This window comes from Tiliqua scincoides, chromosome 2 (genome assembly GCF_035046505.1).
Source record: "Tiliqua scincoides isolate rTilSci1 chromosome 2, rTilSci1.hap2, whole genome shotgun sequence".
Lineage (NCBI taxonomy): Eukaryota > Metazoa > Chordata > Lepidosauria > Squamata > Scincidae > Tiliqua > Tiliqua scincoides.
Window position 1 is genome coordinate 74957708 of NC_089822.1, and position 26383 is coordinate 74984090.

The 26383-nt window shown below is 41.7% G+C and overlaps 1 protein-coding gene across 4 annotated transcripts in view; it reads right to left on the reverse strand.

Annotated features, from left to right (window-relative positions):
- The window catches only part of PTPRD (protein tyrosine phosphatase receptor type D), a 791067-nt gene that overhangs the window by 22120 nt on the left and 742564 nt on the right, over positions 1-26383 (reverse strand). For all 4 annotated transcript variants that reach the window (XM_066616307.1, XM_066616305.1, XM_066616306.1 and 1 more), the window contains 3 exons: positions 8247-8532; positions 7672-7850; positions 6328-6454 (listed from right to left, as the gene is read on the reverse strand). In XM_066616307.1, coding sequence (XP_066472404.1) covers positions 6328-6454; positions 7672-7850; positions 8247-8532 — 592 coding nt within the window. The remainder of the gene's footprint in view (positions 1-6327; positions 6455-7671; positions 7851-8246; positions 8533-26383) is intronic.

Here is a 26383-nt window from a genome sequence, read left to right on the forward strand (position 1 = left end):
CAGTTTCCCACAGTGGCCAGCCAAGAAGCTCACAAGCAAGGAGTGAAGCAACAGCCTACCAGGGTCATTATTCCCCACCCAACTATAATGATATTCAACAGCACACTGCCTTGGATCCTGGAGGTTGAGCATCGGGACAAATACCCATCATAAATGTGCTCTTCACAATTGGTCTAATAATCTCCTTAAAAGTCATTTAGGCCATCACTGGCCATCACAACATCTTGTGCACAGAATTCTCTAATTATTTATGAGTTATGCAAAGAAATATTTACTTTATGACAATGGAACTCAGCTTCTGCTTTCGGAAATGCAGTTGTGCCACTGTTAAAGCTCTGCTGCCAAGTGCAAATGAGCCAGCAGTGGAAGCAGCCAGTGGTTTCCTGCACATGCCAAAGGCCCACCTGGGCTGCACCAGAGGAGGGAAAGTGGCAAAGGAAACGGAGGGAGCAGGCTGTGAGCAAGGAGGAGGATGTTCGGGTGAGAGTAGGGATAGAGAGTAGGTTGGAGGGAGTGGAACTCGGCAGTAAATAGGAACACTGGATCATCTCCAGTTTTCTAACTCACCCCACCCCTTCCTCTCCTTGGACTTACTCCAGCAAAGTAGCTGGTATGGGTCCAAGGAGAGCCATAAGTAATTAGGCAGACTACCGAGAAGCAGGCAGAACATTTTCACTTGCTACTTACTAGCTTTAATTGGTCCCCCCACCCTATCATGCAGTGCATACTCCATCAGTGCAGCTGCATGGCAGAAGATGGTGGGGGACAGGACTGGGCTGTAATCTGACTTGGATTTACTGATAATTTCACTGGGTGACCCCCAAGTTCTAGTGTTATGACAGAGGTAGAAAAAAGTTACTTGCACACACTGTCTCTACACTATGTATAGTGTCAGTACTGTGCCCACGTGCAAGGGAGGAAGAGGGCTGGGTGCTGGTGCCCTAAGAGCCCTCTGAGACCACCCAGTTCCCAGCCCTTCTCCAATCCCCCCACAGGGGAGGAGACTCTCGTGTTCCAGGTTGGGCCAAACAAACCCCGATCTTGCTGCTTACATTGCATGATCGACAAACGCAGTACTTTACCCACAGTAGCACATACCAGTATCTGACATATTATGTCTGTCTATCCATCTATGAAAGTAGAAGCAGTGAAAGGACAAATACTCTTCAGCTGGTGAGCCCTTGAGCCCAATTTCCAGATCTTTGCCACATCTTAAAGGTTATTAGAGCATTTCCATCCCCACTGCACTATTGAAAAGCTGCTGAAAATTACCAGCGAGTGAGAGATACATCTGTGCAGCTCTGCCTCATTTGTCTAGCACTTAGGGTGGAAATTCAGGGTGGAGCAGAGCTGGTCCAAGACCTCCTGATGCCTGAGACAACATGCCAGATGCTGCCTCCTTTTATCCCATGACGCCCAGTCTCTGCTCCTTTCACCTTCCAACCTTCTACTCAGGACTCCTCGCCCTTTATCATTTGTGACTGTGCAAAGACAGTAGACTCGAGAAGTGTCAGGTGGTGTTCTGGGTTGTGCTGCCACTGGCCCAAGTACTTACACAATACCTCTGCAACTGTGAATTGTACCTGCTTTGTTTCTTCCTACTCTTCCTCACTCTGAACTTTCTGATAGTTCTTCTGAACTTGATAGCACTCTCTCCCTCTTGCTTCTTTAATTCTTCACATCCACTATTCTTGCCATATTTGCAATGGTCTGCCTTGTCTCTTCTGTCAGCTCCAGGGGACCATAATCCTCTAACTGAAAACATTCTTCGCCTAACACTGTTTTTACCCTTCACATACGGAATCCAGCCATATGCTGAGCCCAGCAAGTGCTTTAGAGATACCATGACCAAAACGTATTTTCCTGATAGTCACACAGACAGCATTATAGCACATATAAAGACACATTTTTCAGTATTTATTTTTTAAGCAACATTGAGGGCTAGAAACTTGCTACTTGTGCCAAAACCAGATAATCTCAGAAATCCCTGTTGGAAAAAACAGTTGCCTGGAGAGCAATCCTATAGGATTTTATTGCAGATCCCATAGCTTTATTTGACATTAGCTTTATTTGTATATAGCTCTGCTCTTATTGCAAACAGGCTCATTCCTCTGGCAATGTTCTGAGGAAGCTTAATAAAGTTAAAGGCTGTAAACAAACTGGCAGAACTGCAAAGGCTAGCAGAATAAATACAGAGGAGATCTGAGCAAAGAAAATAGACATGACTTAAACTTTCAACCTGTTTGTGATAGTTTATTTTTGTGATCCAGTTATATTAAATATATAATACTACAGTTTTCTTTTGGAATCATAGAGCTAAAGAGCACACATGGCTTTTCAAATAAAAAATCATTACACCTCTACAGTTCAAGTGGCTTAGCATGTTTATTTCATATTACTACTTCATGGTAGAGAAAAGCATCATTTTAAAAAATCCTTATAGTTGAATTTAGACTAGAAATTCTTCTGAATTTTTAGTAATTTGAACCAAGAACTGATAGCTGACACTTGTTAAAAAAATGCCAAAATCTGTTTTGAAGAAATTTTGTATGGCCCAGACAGGAACAAAAAGTCAGTTTTTAAAAATCTGACACAACGCAAAGTGTTGCGCTATCTTAAAGACTAACCAATTTATACGAGTCTAAACTTTTGTGGGCTATAGTCTACCTCAGTGGTTCCCAAACTGGTGGGTCATGGCCCAGTAGCCAGGGTAGCACTTGTCCCTGCCTCTTTAAGGAGGGGGAAGGCAAAGATGTGATCCCCAGGATCGCGCTGCTCCCAGAGATGGGAGGCTTTTTTTTTTACTTACTGGCAGCCAATGCCAGAGACCTGGAGGGTTTGGGGAGCCCTCCACAAGGTTCCTCATGGCTCCAAACATCAAAAAAAAGAAGAAAGGGCACTTCCGGTTTTTGTCGCAAAACCAGAAATGTCCTTTTTTTGGTTATTTTTACATGTTTGGAGAAACGGGGAATCCTGTGAAGGGCTCCCTGGACCCCCTTCAGGACTCCAGCACTGCCTGCTGGTAAGTAAAAATAACCCCTCCCATCCCTGGCGGAAGCACAATCCTGGGGATCTTCCCTCCCCTCCACACACACTTACGGTGTTCCCAACTCACTTGTAGGAGTTTGGAAAGCACTGGTCTACTTCCTCAAATATAGTATTATCCTCAGTAGGAAAGTGTGTGAAAATCTTTACTATTAGACTGAATACTGTACGAGTTCCAAACACCTGCACTTGAAAAATGTTGTGTATTCTAGGCTGGCTTCTTCACGCTTACAGTAGAAACAGTTTCCTTTGCAGAACCACTTGATCAGCATATTAAATATATTAAGGACAGCTGGAATCATTATCCAAATTGGCACACTTGTCCACGAACCAGCCAAAGTGCTCTAGAGAAGGGGGTGGTTGCTATACAAGGATGCTCATGACTACAGTTTTAGCCTGATAGATAGTCCGAGTGGGCAGCAGTTTACCTATATAGCTTTGATTCTTCTGTCAGAAGAGATCCATTCTTGCTTTGTTCACAAAGCTATGAGGTATTATCTTACACTAATACCTTCCGCCTTTTAGCTTGGGAAGTGTTGGGACTCTTTCTCAAACTGCTGAGAGGTCAGGGGTCTTTGGAGCATCTTCATATGACTTCTATCGCTGAACAGGATGGGGGTTCAGGATACGGTTGCCCTGCTCCACCCACCCCATACCAATCTGCAACTCTGCAGGCAGAACCCTGCCAGTGGCTTTCTGTGTTGCACTGTTGGAGGTATGCAGCTTTATTGTCGCTGCATCAGCAGCTGTGCAGCACCAGCCAGCGAAGCCCTCGTAACACTGGCGTGCCTCATGGTACGCCAGCATTCCATGGGATTGAATGGTACTCCAGCACAAGTTTGGGCTGTAATATGTCTTAAAATAGTTAATAATAGTCTTCCTCTTAAGGTATTTGAGAACACAATTAATGAACCTTATTATTATGCCATCAGCACCAAAGAAAACTAACTAAAGAGGAAAGGTAAGATAAATGGTAAAGAGTAACATTTTCTCTTTCTTTGTAGTGGGAGTAGAAAGAGTTTGAGGAAGTAATTAGATACCTGATCCTCTTTTCTGAACTGACAAAGACATGATGAACTGCCAATACTGCATCTCTCTCTTCTCACCAGTGAGATTATGGAGGCTTTGAATTGGAATGGACTACCGAAAGCAGTGAGGAGTCAAGATGAGCTTGGCATCGGAGTTTCCCCAGAGAAAAATAGCTTTTAGCTTAGAGAAACAGAGCTTCAGATTCCTGTTTGGTGGTGTGACCCAGTGACTTGGATGTAAAGAAGACCATTTGTCATGGTACATCTCAAAGTCATCTGCTTTTGTTTGCAATCAGGTTACTGGGTCACACCACCAAACAAGGATCTGAATTTCTGCTTCTTGCATGTTACAGCTCAGTGCTTTATTTTTAACCTCTTTTCTTATGATTACTGAATAAGGTACACTGTTTAATTATGTAAATGTTTAACAGTGATTATGCATTTTATTTTCTTATGGTACAGGTGAAGAAGAGGGGATGTTATGGACGTGGAGAAAAAAATAGTCTCAGTATGAAGAACTGAGCCTGATTCAACTTCTGCTTGATTCCACTCCTTCCTTTTCCTCTTTGATTCACCTTCTTACCTTAAGAATTTCTCCCTGAGAGCAAAACAAGTCTTACTAGCAGAATGATTAATTGTTCCCTTACTGGCACTAGACAGATTAAACAATGGTGTGGAGTGAGATAAAGGGTGGTTTGGCATTGAAGAAAGTCTGGAAAGAATATTTTTGTGTGAAGACAGTGAATGAAACATATAGAGATCTAAGAAGTCAATAATAAACCTGATTTTAGATCAAAGGAAAGGATGAAAACATCACCTTTAGTCTTAGAAACTTAGGGAAGAGTTGCTGAGATCTAATTTAATTTTTCATACTTATGAATAATCAGATTGTTCACCATGAGCAGTGAGGATGGAATGAGACACCTCTCATACTTCCTCACCTGGCTCTAATGGTAAACCACATGGGAATACCTCACCCCCTCTCTTGACTCAAGCAAAGTACAACAACTGTGAGCAAGCTTTGAGTCCAGTGTGCCTTATACATGATTTAGCAATGCTCCTTTAATGCACTGTGTAATTAAGCCTTGAGCCTGAACTCAATGAAGCAGAGAGGTGGTTATCCCTTACGAGGGATAAGGGATGAGGGTTCTTTATATCTTTTGGTCACCTGAGTATCTTAGGTGCAAATCTTGTCTATAGGAGCCCAGAGTGTGAGAAAGTGGCAGCTACAACCATGGTATAAGGAAAAGCTGTTACTTGTTCAGTGCATCATAAAAAGTACATCATTTGCCTGCCATGTTGGTTTGATCTGAATTTTATCCTAGGTGAAACTCTTCAAACTGTCTGAAATATAAATACTGTATCTGTCACAATTACAATCTTGACAGGTTGTAATTTCTTGATACCTGAGACTGCAGATAATTTGTTTCTGATTTTACTAGGTATTCAGTGATGCTAATTCTCAAACTCCTCCTTGATTGATGTGGGTAAGTTTCACATGAATATGACATCTGCCTTGTATAATGCACATGATGCAAGGCAAAGTTCCTATATATTATGTTTTCTCTGAGTGAGCTCTGATGAAGATATGAATAAACATTTCATACTGTAGAAACTGATCCTGGGCCAGAACCTGAAGTTGCAACTCAAATGTCATTCCTCCAGGATTCCACAGAGCCTTTGTCATAAGAAAGCCAGAAAACATTCCGCTAAGGCTTGAAGGCCAGGAGAATGACTTACAGCCCAATCCTAATGTGGGCTGTTGCAAGTCTGCCTTAAAGCACATTTGCCACTGCTCAGGAACAAGCAGTGCCGGCAGGAAGGCCTGCGACATCCCACCAGCGCTGAATCCAATTGAGCAGCTGCCAGCACCATTAAGTTCAGCACTGCGCAGCACAGGGGAAAGGTGGAATGAAGATGGGGAGAGGATATCTTGGGGCAGGAAAGGATGGGGAGCTAGCAGTTCAGGCCCAGGAAGGTAGCAGGGATGGCTGAGGAGGCATTCGCTGTATCCTAACCTCCATCCCCATGCAACCTGAACAGCATATAAACAAAGACATGCTCATTGCATGTGTGCAATGGGCCTGAGGATTACCTTTTGCTCCATTCTACCTAGTGAAGAGTTAAAGATACACTAAAAACCAAAAGAGGCAATCACCTTGCCTCTTCTGAGTTTCTTATTCAACAAGACAGCCACTTTCTATGGCAAACTAATTTGGGAACTTCACTGTCTGGAAAAAAACCACCTACTTACTCTGCCCATTTCTCGTAGTTTAGTAAGCATGACTACGATAGTTGAATTGTGCTCCCAAAGCATTCTCCAGAAATCTTCTGTTGTTTCTGCCAAAGGTCCCTGCGTAGCTATGTAGGCTTTTTGTTGCCTAAATTTAAAACACAAGAACAAACATTTACCAATCAAAATAGTCAAAGACTCTCTCGTTGCATCTAAACATACTGCTGAAACACCATTCCAAGAAATGTATGATTGTAAATTATTGATTGTAGCACATTAAAAACATATTAACAATTGTTTAATCAAACAATAGCATTGTTTTATGTCTAGAAGTTTGTGTAAGAAATTGCTTTGTTAATATTGTGATTTATGGCTTTATCTTATTTAAATTTTAATGCAACTCTAATAGCTCAATTTGGTGTGTCGTAAAAAGCACTTAGGAAACACTTAGTGGTACAGCTCCATTTTGCGTCCAAGGCTGACTGTCATACAGCCTATTGAGTTTATGACTTATAGCTCCAAACCTTTTATTTGTTAACTCTTTCAGTTGTGCAATGTCACTGGGAAATGGAAGGGAGTTTATTTATTTATTTACTACATTTCTACCCCGCCTTTCTCCCCAAAGGGACCCAAGGCAGCTTACAACAATGATTAAAAAGAATAGAAAAGAGGAGAAAAAAGGTTCTGAAGCCATGGAACAAAGATAGAATGGGATCAAGACAACCTCCCAACTTTTTCTTCCACAGGTGATGGCTACCAAATCTATCAGTTGAACACAGAAGCCCAGCCTACCAATTGAAATATATGCATGGTATCTTAAAAAAACCAGCAGCTAGAAGCTGACCATTATTAATCATGGTGCATTCCCAGACCAACTGCTTGCTGTTTTACTGTTAAAGTAGGAGCTGCAGCATTGTGATTTTCCTTTTTCAAAAGGAAATATGTGACAACCCACAAACATTCCACGTGAGAGCAGTTATAAGAAAACGTCCAGTTCTGATGCTTTCAGCAGCACCTGCTTTTTCCATATTGCTCTGGTAGTGGTGGAAGATCAAGGCCATATCAGAGGCCTTCACAGCCTGACTCCTTCCAACACCACCGTCACACCTTCCGGAAAGTGGAGCAATGCTGGCATGCAAAAAGCTGCAGCATGAACTCTTCTCGTATTACTGAGTGGCACAGGAAGTAATAGTGTAGCAGAAGTTCCCATAAGGCTCAAAAGAGAGTTGCAAGAAGCCCTAAGTAACAGTTACATGACAGCAAGCAGACTCTTTGGAAAAGCACTGCATCCATCTGCTCATACTGATCCACATAAATTTGAAGCATAAACAGTTTTTAACTCAAAATAACTTCTTTTTGGGATACCTGTATCCATCGATAAAGCTGGCATTGATATAATCAGAGCCTTCTACTCCTCGGATAGGCTGCAAACATATCCTTGTGGATTCGTATGGCATAATATTAACAAGGCGGTTTTTAAATTTATTACATGGAAGATTGGCACTGATGAATCTTGAAGTGTGAGCTTTCGAGCTGGCTAGCCTCTGTGGAAAAGGAAGAAACGGCATGGGCAAGTTTTCAAAATATCCCTCTGTGGGTTGATCTGACTTAACCTTCTTGCAGTGATAATTTCCTATCACTCTATCATAGTTATTATTATATTAGTTGAATGCAAAAATCCATGTTTAGAATCTGCTTTTAAAGGTACTGTTAAATCTTATAGAAATGTCCCAACTGTAAGCTATGAAGAAAGTTCAACATCACAGGGAAAACATCAACCATTTAGAATCTGTTCTTGATCTTCTTCAAAAGCATGTGCTTGTATGCTAGAACAATGTTAAATCCAACCTGTATTTTATCCCATCTGACCCAAACAGGAAATAAGTAGTATAAGATTTCCCACTAGAACAACACAGGAAACCCCCCTTTATGTGAAGTACCTTAAATTCCAGTTCCATTCCTGTGACATTCTCTCCTGCTTCTATCTGTGTCAGCTTCTGAATATATGCATACAGGTTTCTGGCTGGCACTTCGGTATTTCCACATGTCACTGCTTCAAGCAGTGCATCATGGATAAAGATGTATTGGTCCTCTGTTTGAACCATGTAATTCCTCTGGGCTCTCATTAGAGTTACGTGGCCATAAATATCTACAGTCTTTTCATGCTTTATTCTCTCTAGCATGGCATCTATTACAATGAAACAGCCGGTCCTGCCAACTCCAGCACTAGAATAAAAAGAGAGACCAACACAAGATACACATAAAGGATGGGAACATTTTAGATCATCATGTCATTTCTTGGCAGACTGTCATGGTATTTGCTTTATACAAATTTCACTGCAATTTAGTGCAGTGTACTCCTGCTTTCTTACAAACATTCTTACAGTTTTCTATGCGACTCTTTTGCACCCAAGACTCAACCCAAGTGCTCTTCTTATGCTACCCAGTCATTTTGGAATTATGTGCCCACAGCAAGATTCTCCTTTCCAGCCAGTCGATGTTGGGTGGGAAAAACCTACGCAACTGGAATTAGGTTTGGCAACAGACACAGTTCTGTACTGGGCTTATAATGTGCTTTTTCCACCCTTTCATGGATTCTGAGTTTACAACAACCTGCTGAACAAAACATTTTAAAAAATAAAGTCCCTCCCCAATGAGATTCAAGGGATAGATTATGCTAACAGTATTGTCCTTGTACATCAGCACTTGTTTTCACTCACTCATGCACAATTCCAACATTTTTTTGGCACCATGCACTTTGGAATGTTTCAGAATTCCATTCCATGAAGACCTCTCTAAGGGGTGAGTTTGGGAGTAATGCAAATGTGTATAATGAAAACCATTTCCTTGCATTCTCAGGCCAGTTTCTGCATGGAAACAACAGCCTGCTAGGATCTGCGTTGTGTGTTTTTTTTTTAAACAATATGAACAAAGCGGTGATTCTATGGCCAGATGATCTACAATGCTCCCAATGGTCCTCAATTCACCTTTGCTAGTTAGTTTCTGTACAACATGTTGGAGGCTGTAATCCATGACATGACATAGGGAGGCAGCACTATTACAATTTTCTTTCATAAACAGCCCACTTAAATGCAACCATTAATGTGCATTTTATGAAACCAGGAATTTAACAAGACATTTTGTATCTATGATTCATCTCCTAATTGAGCCAAATTTACAAAGGCCAGTAGCTTCTATATCTTTCAGTCATGATTTCAAAAAAACAAGAGTTGTTAATCTGCTCCTGGTTTACTAGCAAAGTAAATGTGGGAATTCATTTGTGGGTTTTTTTTGGTGAAATTGTTAGGACTGCGTTTTTATCAGAATCCGAAGGGCCTCCTTAACAACTCATATTTCTCTCGTCTAGTTCATTAGTGTTTATTTTGTTTTTCCGCTTGCTAGCAGCGAAATGGTGTGCATGACTTAAATTGGAGGATTAGAATTCCTAAAGAGAAAGCAAGTCTCTTTGATCTTGAAGAACCGAGCTTGGCGGCAGGGCGATAATGATAGATCTGCATTGTGTTTGCCTACCCCCCATATTTCAACAGCATTCAGCCAAAAACACGGCGTGAACAGCACAGCTGATAAGCCATCTCGGCATTATCCACACTTTTTCTTGTCCCAGTTGCCAAGCACTGAGAAGGAGTATTGAAAGTCTTCAAAAGGAACAGACTGAGCGAAACGCAGCAAAGTTTACTGTGCTTAAACCTGAAAATCTTGAAGCAAGGAAAGCAGAGCTGCTGCCTAATAAAGCTATTATCTAGGGCCCCAGTCCTAAAATACATTGGTCAATTCATCATGGAATGTATTTATAATATGAACTTTTCACTTATCCTGTCCCTGAAAGCAGGTAAAGACACTGAGAACCATCTCCGTTTCTCAAACGGGGAAAGCATCTACAATTTCCTTAACCCATAAACAAAGAGACTTACTCCAGAGCAAGGACTTCTAATTCTGGATTCTCAGGACTGGAGAAATGGAAACTGTGCAACCAACCCATCAAGTGAAATTAAAAAACAAATTCAGCTAATCAATTGATCTTGTCTATCAAGATCAAGAAAATTCCTGGTCACAAAAGCTTCTTATCCAAGTAACAAACACCTTATATCAATTCCGTGGGGAGTAGTTGACCCAAAGAACAGGAAGAATACTTTGGCATAAAGGATCAACTTCTGTTGGGGATATTCTGAATTTCACAGGATGTTGTTCTGTACACACCCATCTATACAAAATTTTTGCATTTTGTATCACTCCAGGAAGTGATAAACAATTCAACTTGGAAAGAATGCCCAGAACATGTCCAGAAGAACATCATCATGCCGTCAGTTAGGTTATGAAAACTATGGGAAGTAAAAAGTCTTAGCTTTCATAACTTCCCATAATTCACTTTACGCAAGCAAAAGTGCAACCAAACTTTAATGGGGGAGGGGGGAGGAAAGCTTCTATTTCAGTTAGCAATAGATACTACAATGTTTACAAACCAAAAGACTATGCAATCCATTAAACAAGCATGCCTAGCAGGAAATTGTTATTGCTTCAATGTTATCATTCATCCAGTTCCAACATTTGTTTTCCATATCTAAAAACACAACTGAGCTAGTCCTGAGAGTTGAAATATGCTTAATGTCCCATGATGTGATACAGCTACAGTATGCAGAAAAAGAAAATTAAGAGGCATTCGGGGGGCCATTCCACACTGAAGCTATTGTGTTGCTATGCCTGAAGATGGGCTTTCCTGATTAATTTGTTGCTGCTATAATGCCGGCCCTTTAACTGATACTTCAGTGATCTGGCAAGAGAAGTCATTGTAATTACTAGATTTCACAGATCATTTATTTGGAAGAGAAAGATAGTACAATATGGGCCAAAAATCATTTAGGACACTTCTGACATACATCAAGGGATAATTTGATTGAATATTGCAGTTTTGGATATACTGAGACTAGCATTTATGAGGTGTAAGTACAAAAAGGATATGTGATAATTATAAAAAAAACCCCAATGAAGATATACAGGACTATCTGAAACAGTTTACAAAATTAATGACAGTGCCAATGACATTGCACAGCAGTGTTGATATAAAGATTATAGTGATTTTATAAATGGCCACATTATATGATGAACACCATTTCAGATGTTTTCAGGGCCATTCATTAAAATTAAGTAGCATGTATATTCAGCCTCAAATAGCACACAGGTGATTGTGAGAGTAAAATGGAATAGCATTGTAGGGCTCGGAGGGAGGAAACACAGATACACAGCTGTTGACGGCTGCTGCAACATCATTGTTGATATTGGCTGCTGACACGGGCATAAAAGACTATCCAGTTTCACTGACACCTTATTGTTGTGAGCCATTTTGTCAGTTCAGAGGATCAGGAAGTGTGATGGTTAAGATGGTTAAGAAAAATTCTCTTGGTGATCACATCACAGAAATCATTGGGCGCCAGAATGCTTAATGCGGTATTGGATGATTTCTGTTCCGTTCAACGACTCAGCTCTGTGTTATAGTGCTTAGAGAGATGCTTGTGCTTTTGAACAGGGAACACTATGTGCAGTTAAGACAAAGGTGGATAACTATCCCAAATAGGCAGTGCCAGCAGGTGGGAAGGCAGAAATATCTGCAGAATCAAAGGAACAGGTTTCATTCCTCATCTCTGATCTCTGGTATCACTTTTTTTTGTTTGTTTGTTTCACAAAGTGTAAAACATGGTTTGTGACAAGTGCACAGTTTGGATAAAATGGTCTGATCTGATAATTTGCTCTGTTCAAGTATCTACCCATAGTATATGACGTGGATGAAATGAACTATAAATCTTTCAAACTGTCCAAATAAAGGATTTAAAAACTGTAAATGTCAGATAGATCACAGAACATGCCAGCTGTTCTTCAGAATCAAAATGGAACAGCAGAAGCATTCTTAATGGGACAAGGCAAATTTCTGTTTCAGGCATTTGTAACAGTTAAAACAACAACAACAACAACAGTGGAATATAATTATCCATGCAATAACTGATGCAGAGCACAGCAGCAATATCCCTTTAATTTTAGTGATGAAAAAGCAAGAGTTCAGAAGAAAGCAATGACACAGCCAAAGACTGCAAATGCAAATTATATGGAAGCTCGTGAAATTGCACAAATTTACTCTAACGTTGGGAAAAATACTCAACCAGAATGAGTTGAAGTGGGAAGACGACATGATAGGGTGTGGGGGATAAAAACTGTCCCACTATTACTTTACTGAAGACAAGAAGTAAAATGCACTATTATCAATAAGAACAAAGCACAACAGATTAATAGTATAAGACATTAAATGTATTGTTCATATCAATACGAAGAATGTTGGTCTCTGTTGCAAAGTGCCATGTAATTTACTACACGCATCATTTGCTCACCACCAGCAGCGGACCCAGAGCTGAGCGAACGGGGCAAATGCCCCAGGCACTGAGCCAGCGTGCCTCTAGGACCTGAGGCTCCCAACGCACTCAGAAACTGCACTTCTGGTTTTTTGGAAGTGCAGTTTAAGACTGCAGGGAAGCCTCATAAGTTTTCCCCAGTTGGCTCCGAGATAGTGCGAGGCTTTGATATGCTTCAGAGGTGGGGGGCGGCTTTGTGCATGGGGATGGTGGCATCTTTTGGTGGGGGCGGCTTCACAGACCTTGCCTCGGGAGTGGGGCGGGAGAGGTCTGCCACTGCTCTCCACAATACCTACAGAAAGATAGAGTAATGCTAACAACATAATCTCATACCAGGCAAATCCATAAGAACTAACTGTGCCTAATACAAGACTTGGGCAGTATTCACAGCAGGCTTAATCTTTGCCACTTATAGTTACTAAATGTCCACCACAAAACAAAACAAAAACACTGGCTACAGTGCTCACACACAGTATAAGTTAACAAGTTGTAGTAAATTACCCTTATTATTCCTTTCCATCTCTGCAGTTACCGAGAGACTGGAGTGTAATTTACAATGCTGCTTGAGCACTGCCAAATCTCATGGATACTCCTCCATATTTGTATGACCTTCTGTGAGCAGGCACTACACGGTTTAGTAGTCTGGCTAAAATGAAACCTGGAAAACCGTTCATTTTGAGGGGTTTATCCAGTGTAATTATAATTGCTCTGAACCTAATGGGCATCTACAGAAGTATACAAGCTGCTATTAATTCAGAGAAGTACCTATGTAGGTTTGGATTGTGGTGCCAGTGAACTGGACAGCAGCATGTAAATTGGGCCTAATAACCCATTTTAGGAGAGACAGTGAACATCTTTGATAGCTTCAGCATAAACAAATTGACCTGGAACTCATCATGGGTATTAAAAAAGCTTAAGAAGCAAAGTGATCCATCTTCCATGGATTTTTTTTTGGGGGGGGGGGCTAGGGAGTGGGGGCATGGTAAATACACATAAATAGCTCTTAAAGATATCAACAAATATTTTCAGTAAGGCAGGCCCAGAGGCAGTTCCCCCCCCCCAGCATTTGAGGGCAAACCAGACATGATGTTGCAGATGGGTGAATGCATTTTCAGCATTCTGCAGGCTCCAGATCAAGATTGGGGCAAAGTAGGGCAGCAGAGGACTTGAGCCTTTTCCCTTGCACTATCTCCCTGATACGCATCCTATTTGCCGCAAAGGGAAAACATACAGTTCTCAGTTGTGCCTGTACATTTCCTCCTCTGCAGCAAAAACTAGCTCAGTGAGGGAGATGGATACATGGTCTTGATCTCATTAAGCATCCATGACTACCTGTAGCAAAAAAGAAAAAATACAAGGGAGGCACTCACACCTGTACATGTCCTGCTCCTGCCTGCACATGGAGAATCCCTAGCTGGCCCACCCAGATCCCCGAGTGAGGATGCAAGGATGGGGGGTTGTGAGCCCAGGGGCCTCCCGCCCTATGTGTCCTTCCTAACTTCAGGTCCTGTGGTGATTTTGGGCTCGGGGGGGGGAGGAGAAACCCTACTTGTTGTCCCTCATGGAGTGACTTGAGGGGCAGTGCTTCCTGTGGTGGAGGCTGGACCCCCCCATAGTCCCTTGTACCGGCCCAGGAGGGGAGCAAACATGCCATAAAGCATGTTTGCACCTCCTCGTGAGTTGGCTGGGCCAGTGCACAAATGCATGCTGGCCTGCAGAGGCTGAATCCAGCCTCTGCTCCAACTCGGGGAGAGAGCCTTGTATCAGCTGAGCTTGGCCAATGCAATCCTCTGGGGTGAGTGGGGAGGAGGCAGGAGGGAGGCGTTGCGGAGTGGAGGAGGCAGGGCTTGGATCTGGGGGCGGGCAGGGAGTGGGAGGTGGGGCTGGGACCTGGCAGTTGTGCCAGATCCCAACCCCTATTCCCGAACAGTGTGGAGTGGCTTCAACCACTCTCCTTGGACTTACACCACCTCTGGAGGTGGCACAAGGAGACCCACTGGGGTTGCACTGGCTTACCCAGGGGTAAGGGGAAAAATTTCCCCTTACTGCTGGCTGAGCCACTTTGAGGCCCTGTTTTGCACTGGATACAGCACAGGCTTCCTGTCTGTTACAGCACAAGATAGGATTGCGCTGTAAGTGATTACCATTATAAACTCTTTAGAGATTTAAGAAGGAACAACAAAATAGGCATTATACTTGATCAGAAACAAAAATGATGCACAGTTAATTAGCACATGAAATAATTAAAAAGTGGATAAGAATATTGTTACCCTAGGAAGCAGCACAGTCTAACAAAGCATAAGTATCAGACATCAATCAACTCCAGTTTATTATGCCATTTAACCCACATGCATGCATAGCAATCAGATTGAGAAGATGTAATCCCAACAAAATTTGTGTTGATCATAATATTTTTTATGCTTTCACAACTGAAGTTATCAATAGATTCAGAGTGATAACTGTTTCCTTCCTCCAATCAGAAGTCTTGTGGGAAGGAGGGGAGAAGAAACAGGGCTATACTGTGCAACTCATTAGTAGTGGCAAAATTCCATTGGCATGAACTATACTCAGAGAGACTTCTGCATGATATCTTCAGCTTGGACAACATTTTTAGTTATCTAGTTGATCGTATACAGCCATAAATTAGAATTATGATTAATGACTGTGATAGACCAACAAGTTGCATGAGGAGTCTTGCTCTTTCCCATGTATGCGAAGTGTTAATCTTAACACTGGATGCCTTTCCACTGACCTCTAACTTCAGAATCCTTAATTTAGAAATGTCAGAGACTGAATGTGGGCCCACATACATGCAAAACAGATTGCTCTACTTGAACTGAGGTCTCCACCCACATACAATTTGGCACCTTTGAGCAAACAAGATTCCTACATGTGCTGCTCAAAACGGCCAAGTTGCATGTTAAAGACATTTTGAGAGAACCATTAAGGAGGGTTAGACAACGAATAATAGAACTTGTAGTGGTAATATAATCAAACGGCCCACGTAAACAGATATTACAACTCAAGAGACAGTTGAAAGAAACAATTTGGGCAAGGAAAAGTATTTAATATTTTATTGTTCACATTTTTATATTGCCCTTCCTCCAATGAGCTCAGAGTGGTGTACACGTACATGTTTCCTTTCCTCCTTTTTGTCCTCACAATAGCTGTGTGAGGTAGGTTGAGGCTGAGAGGTAGTGGCCCAAGTCACCCAGGTAGTGACCCAAGTCACCCAGGAAGCTTCGTGGTTGAGCAGGGATTTGAACCTGGATCTTCCAAGGTCTAACACCAGAACTACTACACCATCCTCAATGATTTTTGATTTTTTTTTTAAGAAGAGAAAAAAATGTGTCAGTAATGGAACACTGATTGGAAAGCCTCCATGCATGAAAAGATGACAGGACTATTTTTACAGCTATGTTTTCCTTTTGGAGGGCAGAGAAAAATGCTTTTCAACAAAGGAGGCTTTTATGCTGATTACTTAGATCAAAATACAGGCTGGTTCAACTGCAGCCAAAGAGGTTAAGCAGCCAAAATTGATGCAATGCATTCTGGTGTGCTCTGTGTCTGTGGATATTTGAGAATTCACTGTAGGTACAGCTGGGAAATCTCACAGATACCCTTGTCCAGATCTCAGCTATTAGGGTTATAAAAATATTTTCACATTTCCTGCAGATGGCTAGATTCTTTTCTTTGCTCGTAATTTTAATTCAGAATTCATTATGGACAGCTGTTGGCTCTGATAGAAACTAATTGCTCTTTTACCAGATTCAGCTGTGAGCAGTCAGGCTTCCTTTCCCTTATAGAATATATATAAACACAGGCAGGAAAAAATTAGCTAAATACATGTGGACAAAATGACTCATTGTGAATGCTGATCAAATAATGTATCAAATCACACTGTAGGTCAAAGGAAATTATAGGACTGTTAGGACATTATAAATATCTAGAAATAAGGATTTCTGCTAACTTATACTGATGATAGGTTAAAAGAGCAGCATTTCTATTTTAGCAAAAAAAAAAAATTCACACAGGACTGTATTTTAATAAGTGGACAATTTAAACACCTGAAAATTTATCAAACCACCAGCAATATATTCAGCATAAATTATTTACAGCCAAGGCAGGCTTCCATTCTCTCAATGGAATGTCAGCAAAAGCAAACTGTGAAAAGGTTTGCTGATTCTTGTGTCGAATGCTACATTATCAGCACGCTCTTATGCATGTCTACTCAGAAGCAAGTTCCATTGAGTACAACAGACATACTCCTATGTAAGTGCTTAAAGGACTACAGCCTGTGGGTAGTGTGCCTAACAGTATTCAGAATAAAGATAGACAATGGTGTTTGTGTGGTCAGAGACATGGAGAATTCCTAAATATTAGAAAAGAGAGATATCAGATTAGAGAGGGTGGTTTTTTGTTGTTGCATTAACATTTATAGCCCAATCTTAGGTATGTCTACTCAGAAGTAAGTCCCACTGTGTTCAATGGGGCTTACTCCCAAGAAAGTGTGCATAAGATTGCAGCCTAAGGATCTGTATTTTATAGAGCTGACACCTTTAAGTTTGTCTATGGAAAAGTTACATAGCTAATGCATTCCAATATAACATTTCCATATGTATGTTCTCGTTCTGAATGCCAAACTTTATGTAGGAAATGGTGTCAGATCAGCCCACTGGTTGATTTATTCTGTAGAATTGTGTACAGGGTCCTCAGTAAAGAAAACAATTTACTTTCTGAATAAGTCTAGGCTATATGGGGTCTTGCCATCAAGGAAACCTGAGGGAACTTTGTGAATAGCAATTAGGAAAATCCGATTTCTATTGAGTAGCTTACAAATGTTACTGTAATATATTTTCAGCTATTCACACAGTCACTGCTGAGGAACAAAACAGTGGCGCTGTGTAGCAAACAAATTGAACCTTACTAAACTTGTCTATTCAGTTCATTAGTAATTAATTCCCCCAGAAGTATTGTTACATGGTCTACTCTTGACTCAGCACATGCATTTAGTTGTGGTAAGGAAGGTGGCATTTTGAAATCGTTTCTAAACATGGTTGTTCAGAAATAAGTGTCCTTGAGTTCAGCAGGACTTATGCAGGCTGTGTGCTATATGCAATGATTAAATGTCAGGACCTTAAAAGATAACTCCACACAGTCAGACAGATGCTCATATAAGGGTCATGACAGGTAGTCAGTCGCTGGTCACAATATTTTAAAATAAAAGCAAAAAGAAAAACCTTGTAATGGAATGTTCTGGAAAGAAACACACATTATAATAGAGGAGAAATGCAGTATCCCACTTTTCCAGGATGCATAAAGACAAATTTTCATCCCTTTGTATGGATTTAAGATTTATTGATTTATATAGCGCCTGCAAAAAGGCACTTTAAGACTGAAACCACACACATACACAGAGGGGAGGGGGGAGAGAGAGAGAGAGAGAGACTCTGTCTGAAGGCTTGCTAGCTTAATGATGCAACATATATAGGGAAAAGAAATGAGAGAGGGCTTTAAAAAAAATCTCAGAAAAAGAGGTCAGCAATAAAAGAAAATCAAACTGAAGAAACCCAAGAAAAAAGGCAAGTAGCAAAGCAACTATATTGAAGAAGATAATTCCAAAGGTATGATGACTGAAACAGGACAAATATAAACACAAGCAGAAGTAAAACATGGTTTAATAAGGATAATGTACTAGAACGGGGTGCCCAAACCCTGGCCCTGGGGCCACTTGTGGCCCTCGAAGACACCCAATCTGGCCCACTGGGAGCCCCCAGTCTCCAATGAGCTCTGGCCCTCTGGAGACTTGCTGGAGCCCATGCTGGCCCGATGCAACTGCTTTCAGCATGAGGACCAACTGTTCGACCTCTCATGTGAGCTGTGGGACAAGGGCTCCTTCCACTACTTGTTGTTTCATGTCTGTGATTCAGTAGTGGCAGCAAAGGAAAGGCCATTTGTGCTTTGCTTTGTGCAAGGTCTTTTATAGGCTATGAGCTATTGCAAGATCTTCATTCATTCATATAAGTTCCATCTCTAATGTATTCATTTATGTAAATTTATTCAAATTTGAAATGTAAATTAACTCTTTTTTTCCTTGGCCCCGGACACAGTGTCAGAGAGATGATGTGGCCCTCCTGCCAAAAAGTTTGGACAGCCCTGTACTAGAAGATAGATAAGAACAGAAGGGAACAAGCAGCCAAAGAAGAAATAAAAGATAACAAATTAATAAAATAACTTGAAGATGAAAGATAGACGTTGAAATTTAATATGTAAGATGGTTCGAGACAAAGGAGGAAGATGGACAAAGCAGCTGTAGCAGAAAATAAGATGTGCAGCAACATTCATAAAAACAGGAACATGGAGATGAGATAAAAGAAGGCTGTTGAGAGGCCACTGCCACAATCAAGATGAAAAACAATAAGAGAATGATAAGACAATATTTTACTAGTGCAATGAGAAAAAAAAGGAACAGGTCTTAGGACACCAATACTATCTTGCGCTATGTCCAGCGAAAGACAGGTGCTCAAAGTGGCTCAGCTAGAGGTAAGAGGAAACTTTTCCCCTTACTTCTGGGTAAGCCACTCTGGCCCCAATGGGTCTCCTGGGACTTGAGCCACCTCCGGAGGTGGCACAACTCCCAGAAGAGCGGAGCGGCTTTAAGCTGCTCCGTGCTCCTTGGGAATGGGGGTTGGGATCCGGTATAACTGCTCCCCACCCACCTGCCTCCAGGACTGCCGACTGCCCACCGTCCCCCGCCCCAGAACGCCTCCCTCCTGCCTCCTCCCCGCCCACCCCAGAGCCTTGAATTGGCCCAGCTAGGCCGACGCAGGACTTGATGCCTCCGTCGGCGTGGAGGCTTATTTCAGCCTCTGCAGGCCGGTGTGCCTCTGTGCGCTGGCCTAGCCAACTGACAAAGACTCACAACGACCCCTGGGCTGGCGCAAGTCGCTGGTCCAAGGTGCAGGTTGGATTGCGCTGTTAGTCACATTAGGCAGATGAAAACAACAAGATTTATTATGGGTTTCCATAAAAGAATATAAAGCAATATCAAGCAATATAACAACTAGATTATGAGCTTGAAAGGAAGGGTGAACAACAGTGCAATCCTATACAGGTCTATTCTGGATTGCAGCATAAGGATACCACTATGTTTAAAAGTAGTGGTTCCCAAACTGTGAGCAGTGGGTCTCTGGGGAGCTGTGGAAACCAGACAGGATAGTTGTGAAATCCTTGTGAAAAACCAACACCCTATGCAATGTATAGGATTGTTGTCCTAATGGGGTTTTGCAGCCAATAGCCCAGTAGGTTAAGTGAGTTCCCATTCAAAAAGGTTTGGGAGCCACTGAGAAAAAGAAGAAGAATGAGGAGGACATAAAGACTATTATGATTTATTTTTGAGTTATTATACATTTGAGATTATGTTGGAACAGTCAACATGTTACAGAAAAGAAACAAGCAGATAAACTAGAAGAAGAAAAGAGAATCAGATAGGGTCAGGTACATATGCCTGCCAAGTGTGAGTACAAAAATGAACTAAAAAAACATTATAAATGAAAGACAAACCAGGTGAAGTGTAGTTTCCCACAAACAGAAACAGAGAAATAGTTTGATTTGAATGGGATCAAATCAAGCACAAACATGCTTGATGACAACAGTCATATTTGTTGTCTCACCCTCAAAAAGAAAAAAAGAAAAATCTGGGTTGGAAGAGCTGAAACACTAATTTTCCATGCAAAATGAAAAATCAAGATCCAAAATTTGTTCTGTTATTCAACATTATTCAAACTTGTTATTTAAACAAATTATTCAAATTTGTTCTGTTATTCAACATTATTCAAACTCCAAAAGTCAAAAAGTAAAATGTCATGACTTCGAACTAAGAGCCTTTACCTGCACAGTCCCCATGTGATGGACTGCAGATTCAAGCCTTTGGTTTGTGCCTGTCATTCTCTCTGTGCACAGAGCAGAACATATCATTATTTTAACACCACCACAAACCTATACATGTCTACTCAGAAGTAAGTCCCATTGTGTTCAATGGGTTTTACTCCCAGGAAAGTGTGTATAGGATTTCAGCCTAAGACTATTTATATACAGATTTTCAACAACAAAGTCTCAAAGCAGTTCCCACAGGAAAAAAAAATGCTTTCCTGTCCCAAAGAGGCTCTCAATCTTTTTTTTTCCTTCTAAAAAGACACAAAAGAGTTGCCAGCAAATTACTGTTGGAAAGATGCTATCCTGGGATGAATAGGAACAGTTGCTCTTCCCTAGCTACTATTATAAAAGAACTTCTTTAGCCAGCCATACCATATGGTACAAAGGCATATGTGTAGGTCCTGCCCATACAGTCTCATTCACCTGTTTCTGAGTAGGGTTAGATCACACAAGCTCTGCACCACAAACTTTGCTCTTCATGGGAGACATGCAAGCATGTAACCATTACCTTTACCTTAACACATTTGGCTTACTGACAGAGCCATGCAAAACCTGATCTCAAGGGGCAATTGCCACTTTACATTTAGAATGCTGGCACACCAAAAATTAACCAAATTTAAATGACAAAATACACCTACAGTCCTGGACCCTTACTGCATACTGAGGGGGAGCAAACAACACAATCTTACACATGTCTGCTCAGAAGGAAGTTCCATGAGATTCATATAGGATTGCAGTCCTAATTAATGAAATGTGCCTATGTTCACCAGACAGCATCCTGTGTGATTTTTTTCTGCTGAAACTCAGGAAATGTACAGAGCTCATGTGTACAAAATTTAGATTCCTTTCCTCCAAAATTAATTGAATGACCTGCACTCTTAATTAGTTTACAATTTATCATGAGCATGCTAATGAACTGTTTCCTGCGTATTAGGTGAGAGTGTTCCTTACATCTATAATTCATATTTTTCAAAACCATCTTCCTCTTTCCTTTTCGTGACTCCATGAACACTAGCAATGTATAAGAAAATTTCATTATGTTAAATGGCTCTTTGGAAATTGCCTAATGGTGCTCAGGCTCCGAAATGCAGGTGATAACAACCTGCATCTTTACATTAAGCTTCTGGGTAACATTACTGCTAAAGTGACTGCTACAAACTTCTGTGAAGTTCTGAAAACAATCTAAAAAGAGCCTTCCAGATGCCCTCAGGGGCTATTTTGCTATGATCTGATTAGCGCTTGTTTGCCAGCATTAATCCAACTTCAAACGCAACTGTGTGCTTTCCCTGGTACTGTGCAGATTTAAGCCTGCATTTCAACCAATAAATGCTCATTAAAAGGATATTTAATTTTGCAAATTAAAGCTCATCAGCATGGAGGCAGAAGCTGCACTGTGATATTGTTAAACTGTTCTGTAACAGGCAGAATGTTATGCAGAGGAAGAAATAGGTATCAAAATGAGGCCCTTATAAGCTATTGATTAGGGCTGGCTCTGTTGTTTGGCACACAACTGTACAGGATGTGTGCACCAGGAAAATTCACACAGCACCACAACTGTGCTCTTCATAGTAACCAAAACAAGCAAATAAAAGTCCTACACCAATATATGCTAGACTTAAGTGGTGTTTTAAAGGTTAATAATTAACCTAGAGCAGGGGCTGGCAACCTACAGCCCACAGGCTGGATCCAGCCCACCACCCAAAGCCACACAGTCTGAGTGGAGCCCGGCTTGGGAGGAGTCTCCCGCCCAATTTGCCAAGTGACAGATAGGGTATGGCAGAGCCACCTGCCCAAGCTTGTGGCGTTCTTGTGTCACATGGCAAATTGGCTTTGCCTCCCAAGCCAAGCCCTGCACTGATTCTTCTGGGAGCCTGGCAACCCAGAAGTTCAGCAATGATGTGATGATGTCATCACTAGATGTCAGGACATCACTGCCGAACATCCAGCTCCTACAAAGGTTGCCAACCCCTGAACTAGAGGTGTGATTTCTCTATGTGTCTGTGTTTCATGGCTAGCAGTGAAAAGTTCTGCCTGTCATAGACACGGCAAAGACTGCTTGGGATATTTCTTTTCCTTTCTTGCAGGACAAGTACATTTGAGCAGCCAAGGGAAAATACACTGGACCTGATGTGGAGCAACAAGAGACAGCAAGAAGGACAAAGCGGGTGAATGGAATTAAAACGTCTGATTCCAATTTTGCTCTTTTATAGCCACATTCATGAAACCATTGGACATTATGAAGCTGATTTGGCATTTGATAATTCAATTCTGGCATGGTGATCCTGATATGTCATGATATCAGTGGGCAAAATTAGACTCAACCGAAATGAAATGGTGGTGGTACTGTGCTGTTCTCATAGGCAGGGTGACAAAATAGGGGAGATCAAACACAGCAGTGGCACTTTTCCAGTTGATTGCTGCCTGGGGGCCATTATTTCCCCTCCCCCCAATCATCACACAGTTGTGTGACTTGGGGTTAGGGGTTAGGGAAAAATGGCAGCCACCAGTCGATGGCCACCAGTGTGAAACACAAGCCCAGCAGCAGCAAAATAAGGAAAGACTGGCACCAGCCTTTCAATCCCCACCAATTCCCCTCTCCCCAAATTTCATCTGATAGTTCTCATCTGAGAATTTATAGTTTAGCCTAATTTAAGTAGGATTTTAAACCATTCTCTGGATTCAGGCCATAATATATAATAGCAGGAGTCCATATAAAGAAAATGTCAAGCTAATAATATGCTCTAACCAGAAACTTTATTTGCCTGGGTACTGAAGAAAACAATTCACCCAGCATTTTATCATTGTTGCCTAACAGAACTGTTTATTCTTATTTTTTTTAGCTACATCGTGTTAAAAGCTTTTTTGGCACCCATGAAAATTACATCCTCAGTCATGTCAATTCTTTCCGTTGCGTCTCTTAAATTTGTACATGAAAAGCTTATTTGAGAAATGTTTATGATTATGCTTTTTATAATCTACCATCAACACAGTTTGCTTGCATTTGAAAAAAGGGGAATATAAAAGAGGATATTTTAAAAAGTTCATTGGAGACTAAGAATGAGAGAACAAGTTTTGCTCACAAATAAACAGGGGAAGCTTACCACAAGAACAGCCCTCAAGGATCACAGTGTGGAAAAGCCATTTAAGAACACAAACCTATGCACGTTTAGTTAGAAGTAAATCTTGCTGCATGTAGTGGGGCTTACGCTAACTCCCCTATGTACATACAGGTTTGGTTCCAGGGGTCAGTACATAAGTCGAAACACACAGTTCGAAACATCCAGCTCTTGTCAGCCTAGCACTACTACACCTGCAAGAAAGCGCCACCAAATGACACACTGTGCCAGGACAAAAGTGTCAGTGCAGCCGTCTGTAACTTGGGGAGCCAGCATACTTTTAAGTAAAGGTGCGCACAGGATTGTATCCTAAGATAGTTGCAGTTGGAGATGAAGAAAAGACAAGAACGGAAAAGTCTAGTCTAGAAGAGAGAGACCAGCTTGCAAGGAAGTTGCAACAGACAAGAACCCAGAGCTGTCTAGGTACTTAATAATACTACTAATACTACTGATAATATTCATTTATATAATGCCACTTTACACAGAGTGTCCCTGTCCCGAAGGACATACCATCTAGATACTGACAAAAGGGAGACAACGGCGGGTGGGAGGCAGGGTAATTATGTGTGATTGTTTCAGGTAAGAACATAAGAACAGTCCCACTGGATCAGGCCATAGGCCCATCTAGTCCAGCTTCCTGTATCTCACAGCAGCCCCACCAAATGCCCCAGGGAACACACCTGATAACAAGAGACTTCATCCTGGTGCCCTCCCTTGCAGCTGGTATTCTGACATAGCCCATTTCTAAAATCAGGAGGTTGCACATACACGTCATGGCTTGTAACTGGTAATGGATTTTTCCTCCAGAAACTTGTCCAATCCCCTTTTAAAGGTGTCCAGGCCAGATGCCGTCACCACATCCTGCGGCAAGGAGTTCTACAGACCAACCACACGCTGAGTAAAGAAATATTTCCTTTTGTCTGTCCTAACTCTCCCAACATTCAATTTTAGTGGATGTCCCCTGGTTCTGGTGTTATGTGAGAGTGTAAAGAGCATCTTTCCACTTTATCTTTCCCATGCATAATTTTGTATGTCTCAATCATGTCCCCCCTCAGGCGTCTCCTTTCTAGACTGAGGCCCAAACACTGTAGCCTTTCCTCATTAGGAAGGTGCCCCAGCCCCGTAATAATCTTAGTCACTCTCTTTTGCACCTTTTCCATTTCCACTATAACCTTTTGAGATGTTGCGACCAGAACTGGACACAATACTCCAGGTGTGGCCTTACCATAGATTTGTACAACGGCATTGTAATATTAGCTGTTTTGTTCTCAATACCTTTTCTAATGATCCTAAGCATAGAATTGGCCTTCTTTACTGCTGCCGCACATTGGGTCGACACTTTCATCGACCTGTCCACCACCACCCCAAGATCTCTCTCCTGATCTGTCACAGACAGCTCAGAACCCATCAGCCTATATGTGAAGTTCTGATTTTTTGCCCCAACGTGCATGACTTTACACTTACTAACATTGAAACACATCTGCCATTTTGCTGCCCATTCTGCCAGTTTGGAGAGATCCTTCTGGAGCTCCTCACAATCACTTCTGGTCTTCACCACTCGGAAAGGTTTGGTGTTGTCTGCAAACTTAGCCACCTCACTGCTCAACCCTGTCTCCAGGTCATTTATGAAGAGGTTGAAAAGCACTGGTCCCAGGACAGATTGTTGGGGTACACCGCTTTTCACCTCTCTCTATTGGGAAAACTGCCCACTGACACCCACTCCCTGTTTCCTGGTCCTCAACCAGGTCTCAATCCAGGAGAGGACCTGCCCTCTGTGGAGCTTTTTCAGTAGCCTTTGGTGAGGGACTGTGTCGAACGCCTTCTGAAAGTCCAGATATATAACGTCCATGGGTTCTCCTGCATCCACATGCCTGTTGACCTTTTCAAAGAATTCTAAAAGGTTCATGAGGCAAGACTTACCCTTACAGAAGCCATGCTGATTCTCTCTCAGCAAGGCTTGTTTGTCAATATGTTTTGAGATTCTATCTTTGATGAGGCATTCCACCATCTTACCCGGTGTAGATGTTAGGCTGACCAGCCTATAGTTTCCCAGGTCCCCCCCTTTCCCTTTTTAAAGATAAGTGTGACATTTGCTATCCTCCAATCTTCTGGCACCATGGCCATTTTGAGGGACAAGTTGCATATTTTAGTCAAGAGATCAGCAACTTAATTCTTCAATTCCTTAATAACCCTTGGGCGGATGCCATCAGGACCCGGTGATTTATTGATCTTTAATTTATCAACGAGGTCTTAAACATCTCTTTTAACCTCTATCTGACTTAACTCCTCAGTCAGGAGGGGCCGTTCGGGCAGCGGTATCTGCCCGAGGTCTTCTGCCGTGAAGACAGATGCAAAGAACTCATTTAATTTCTCTGCCATCTCCAAGTCTCCTTTTATCTCCCCTTTCCCTCCCTCACCATCCAGAGGGCCAACCACTTCTCTGGCAGGTTTCCTGCTTCTAACATATTTGAAGACGCTTTTATTATTCCCCTTAATGCTGCTGGCCATACGTTCCTCATAGTCTCTCTCGGCCTCCCGTATCACCTTCTTACATTTCTTTTGCCACAGTTTATGTTCCTTTTTATTTTTCTCATTAGGGCAAGACTTCCA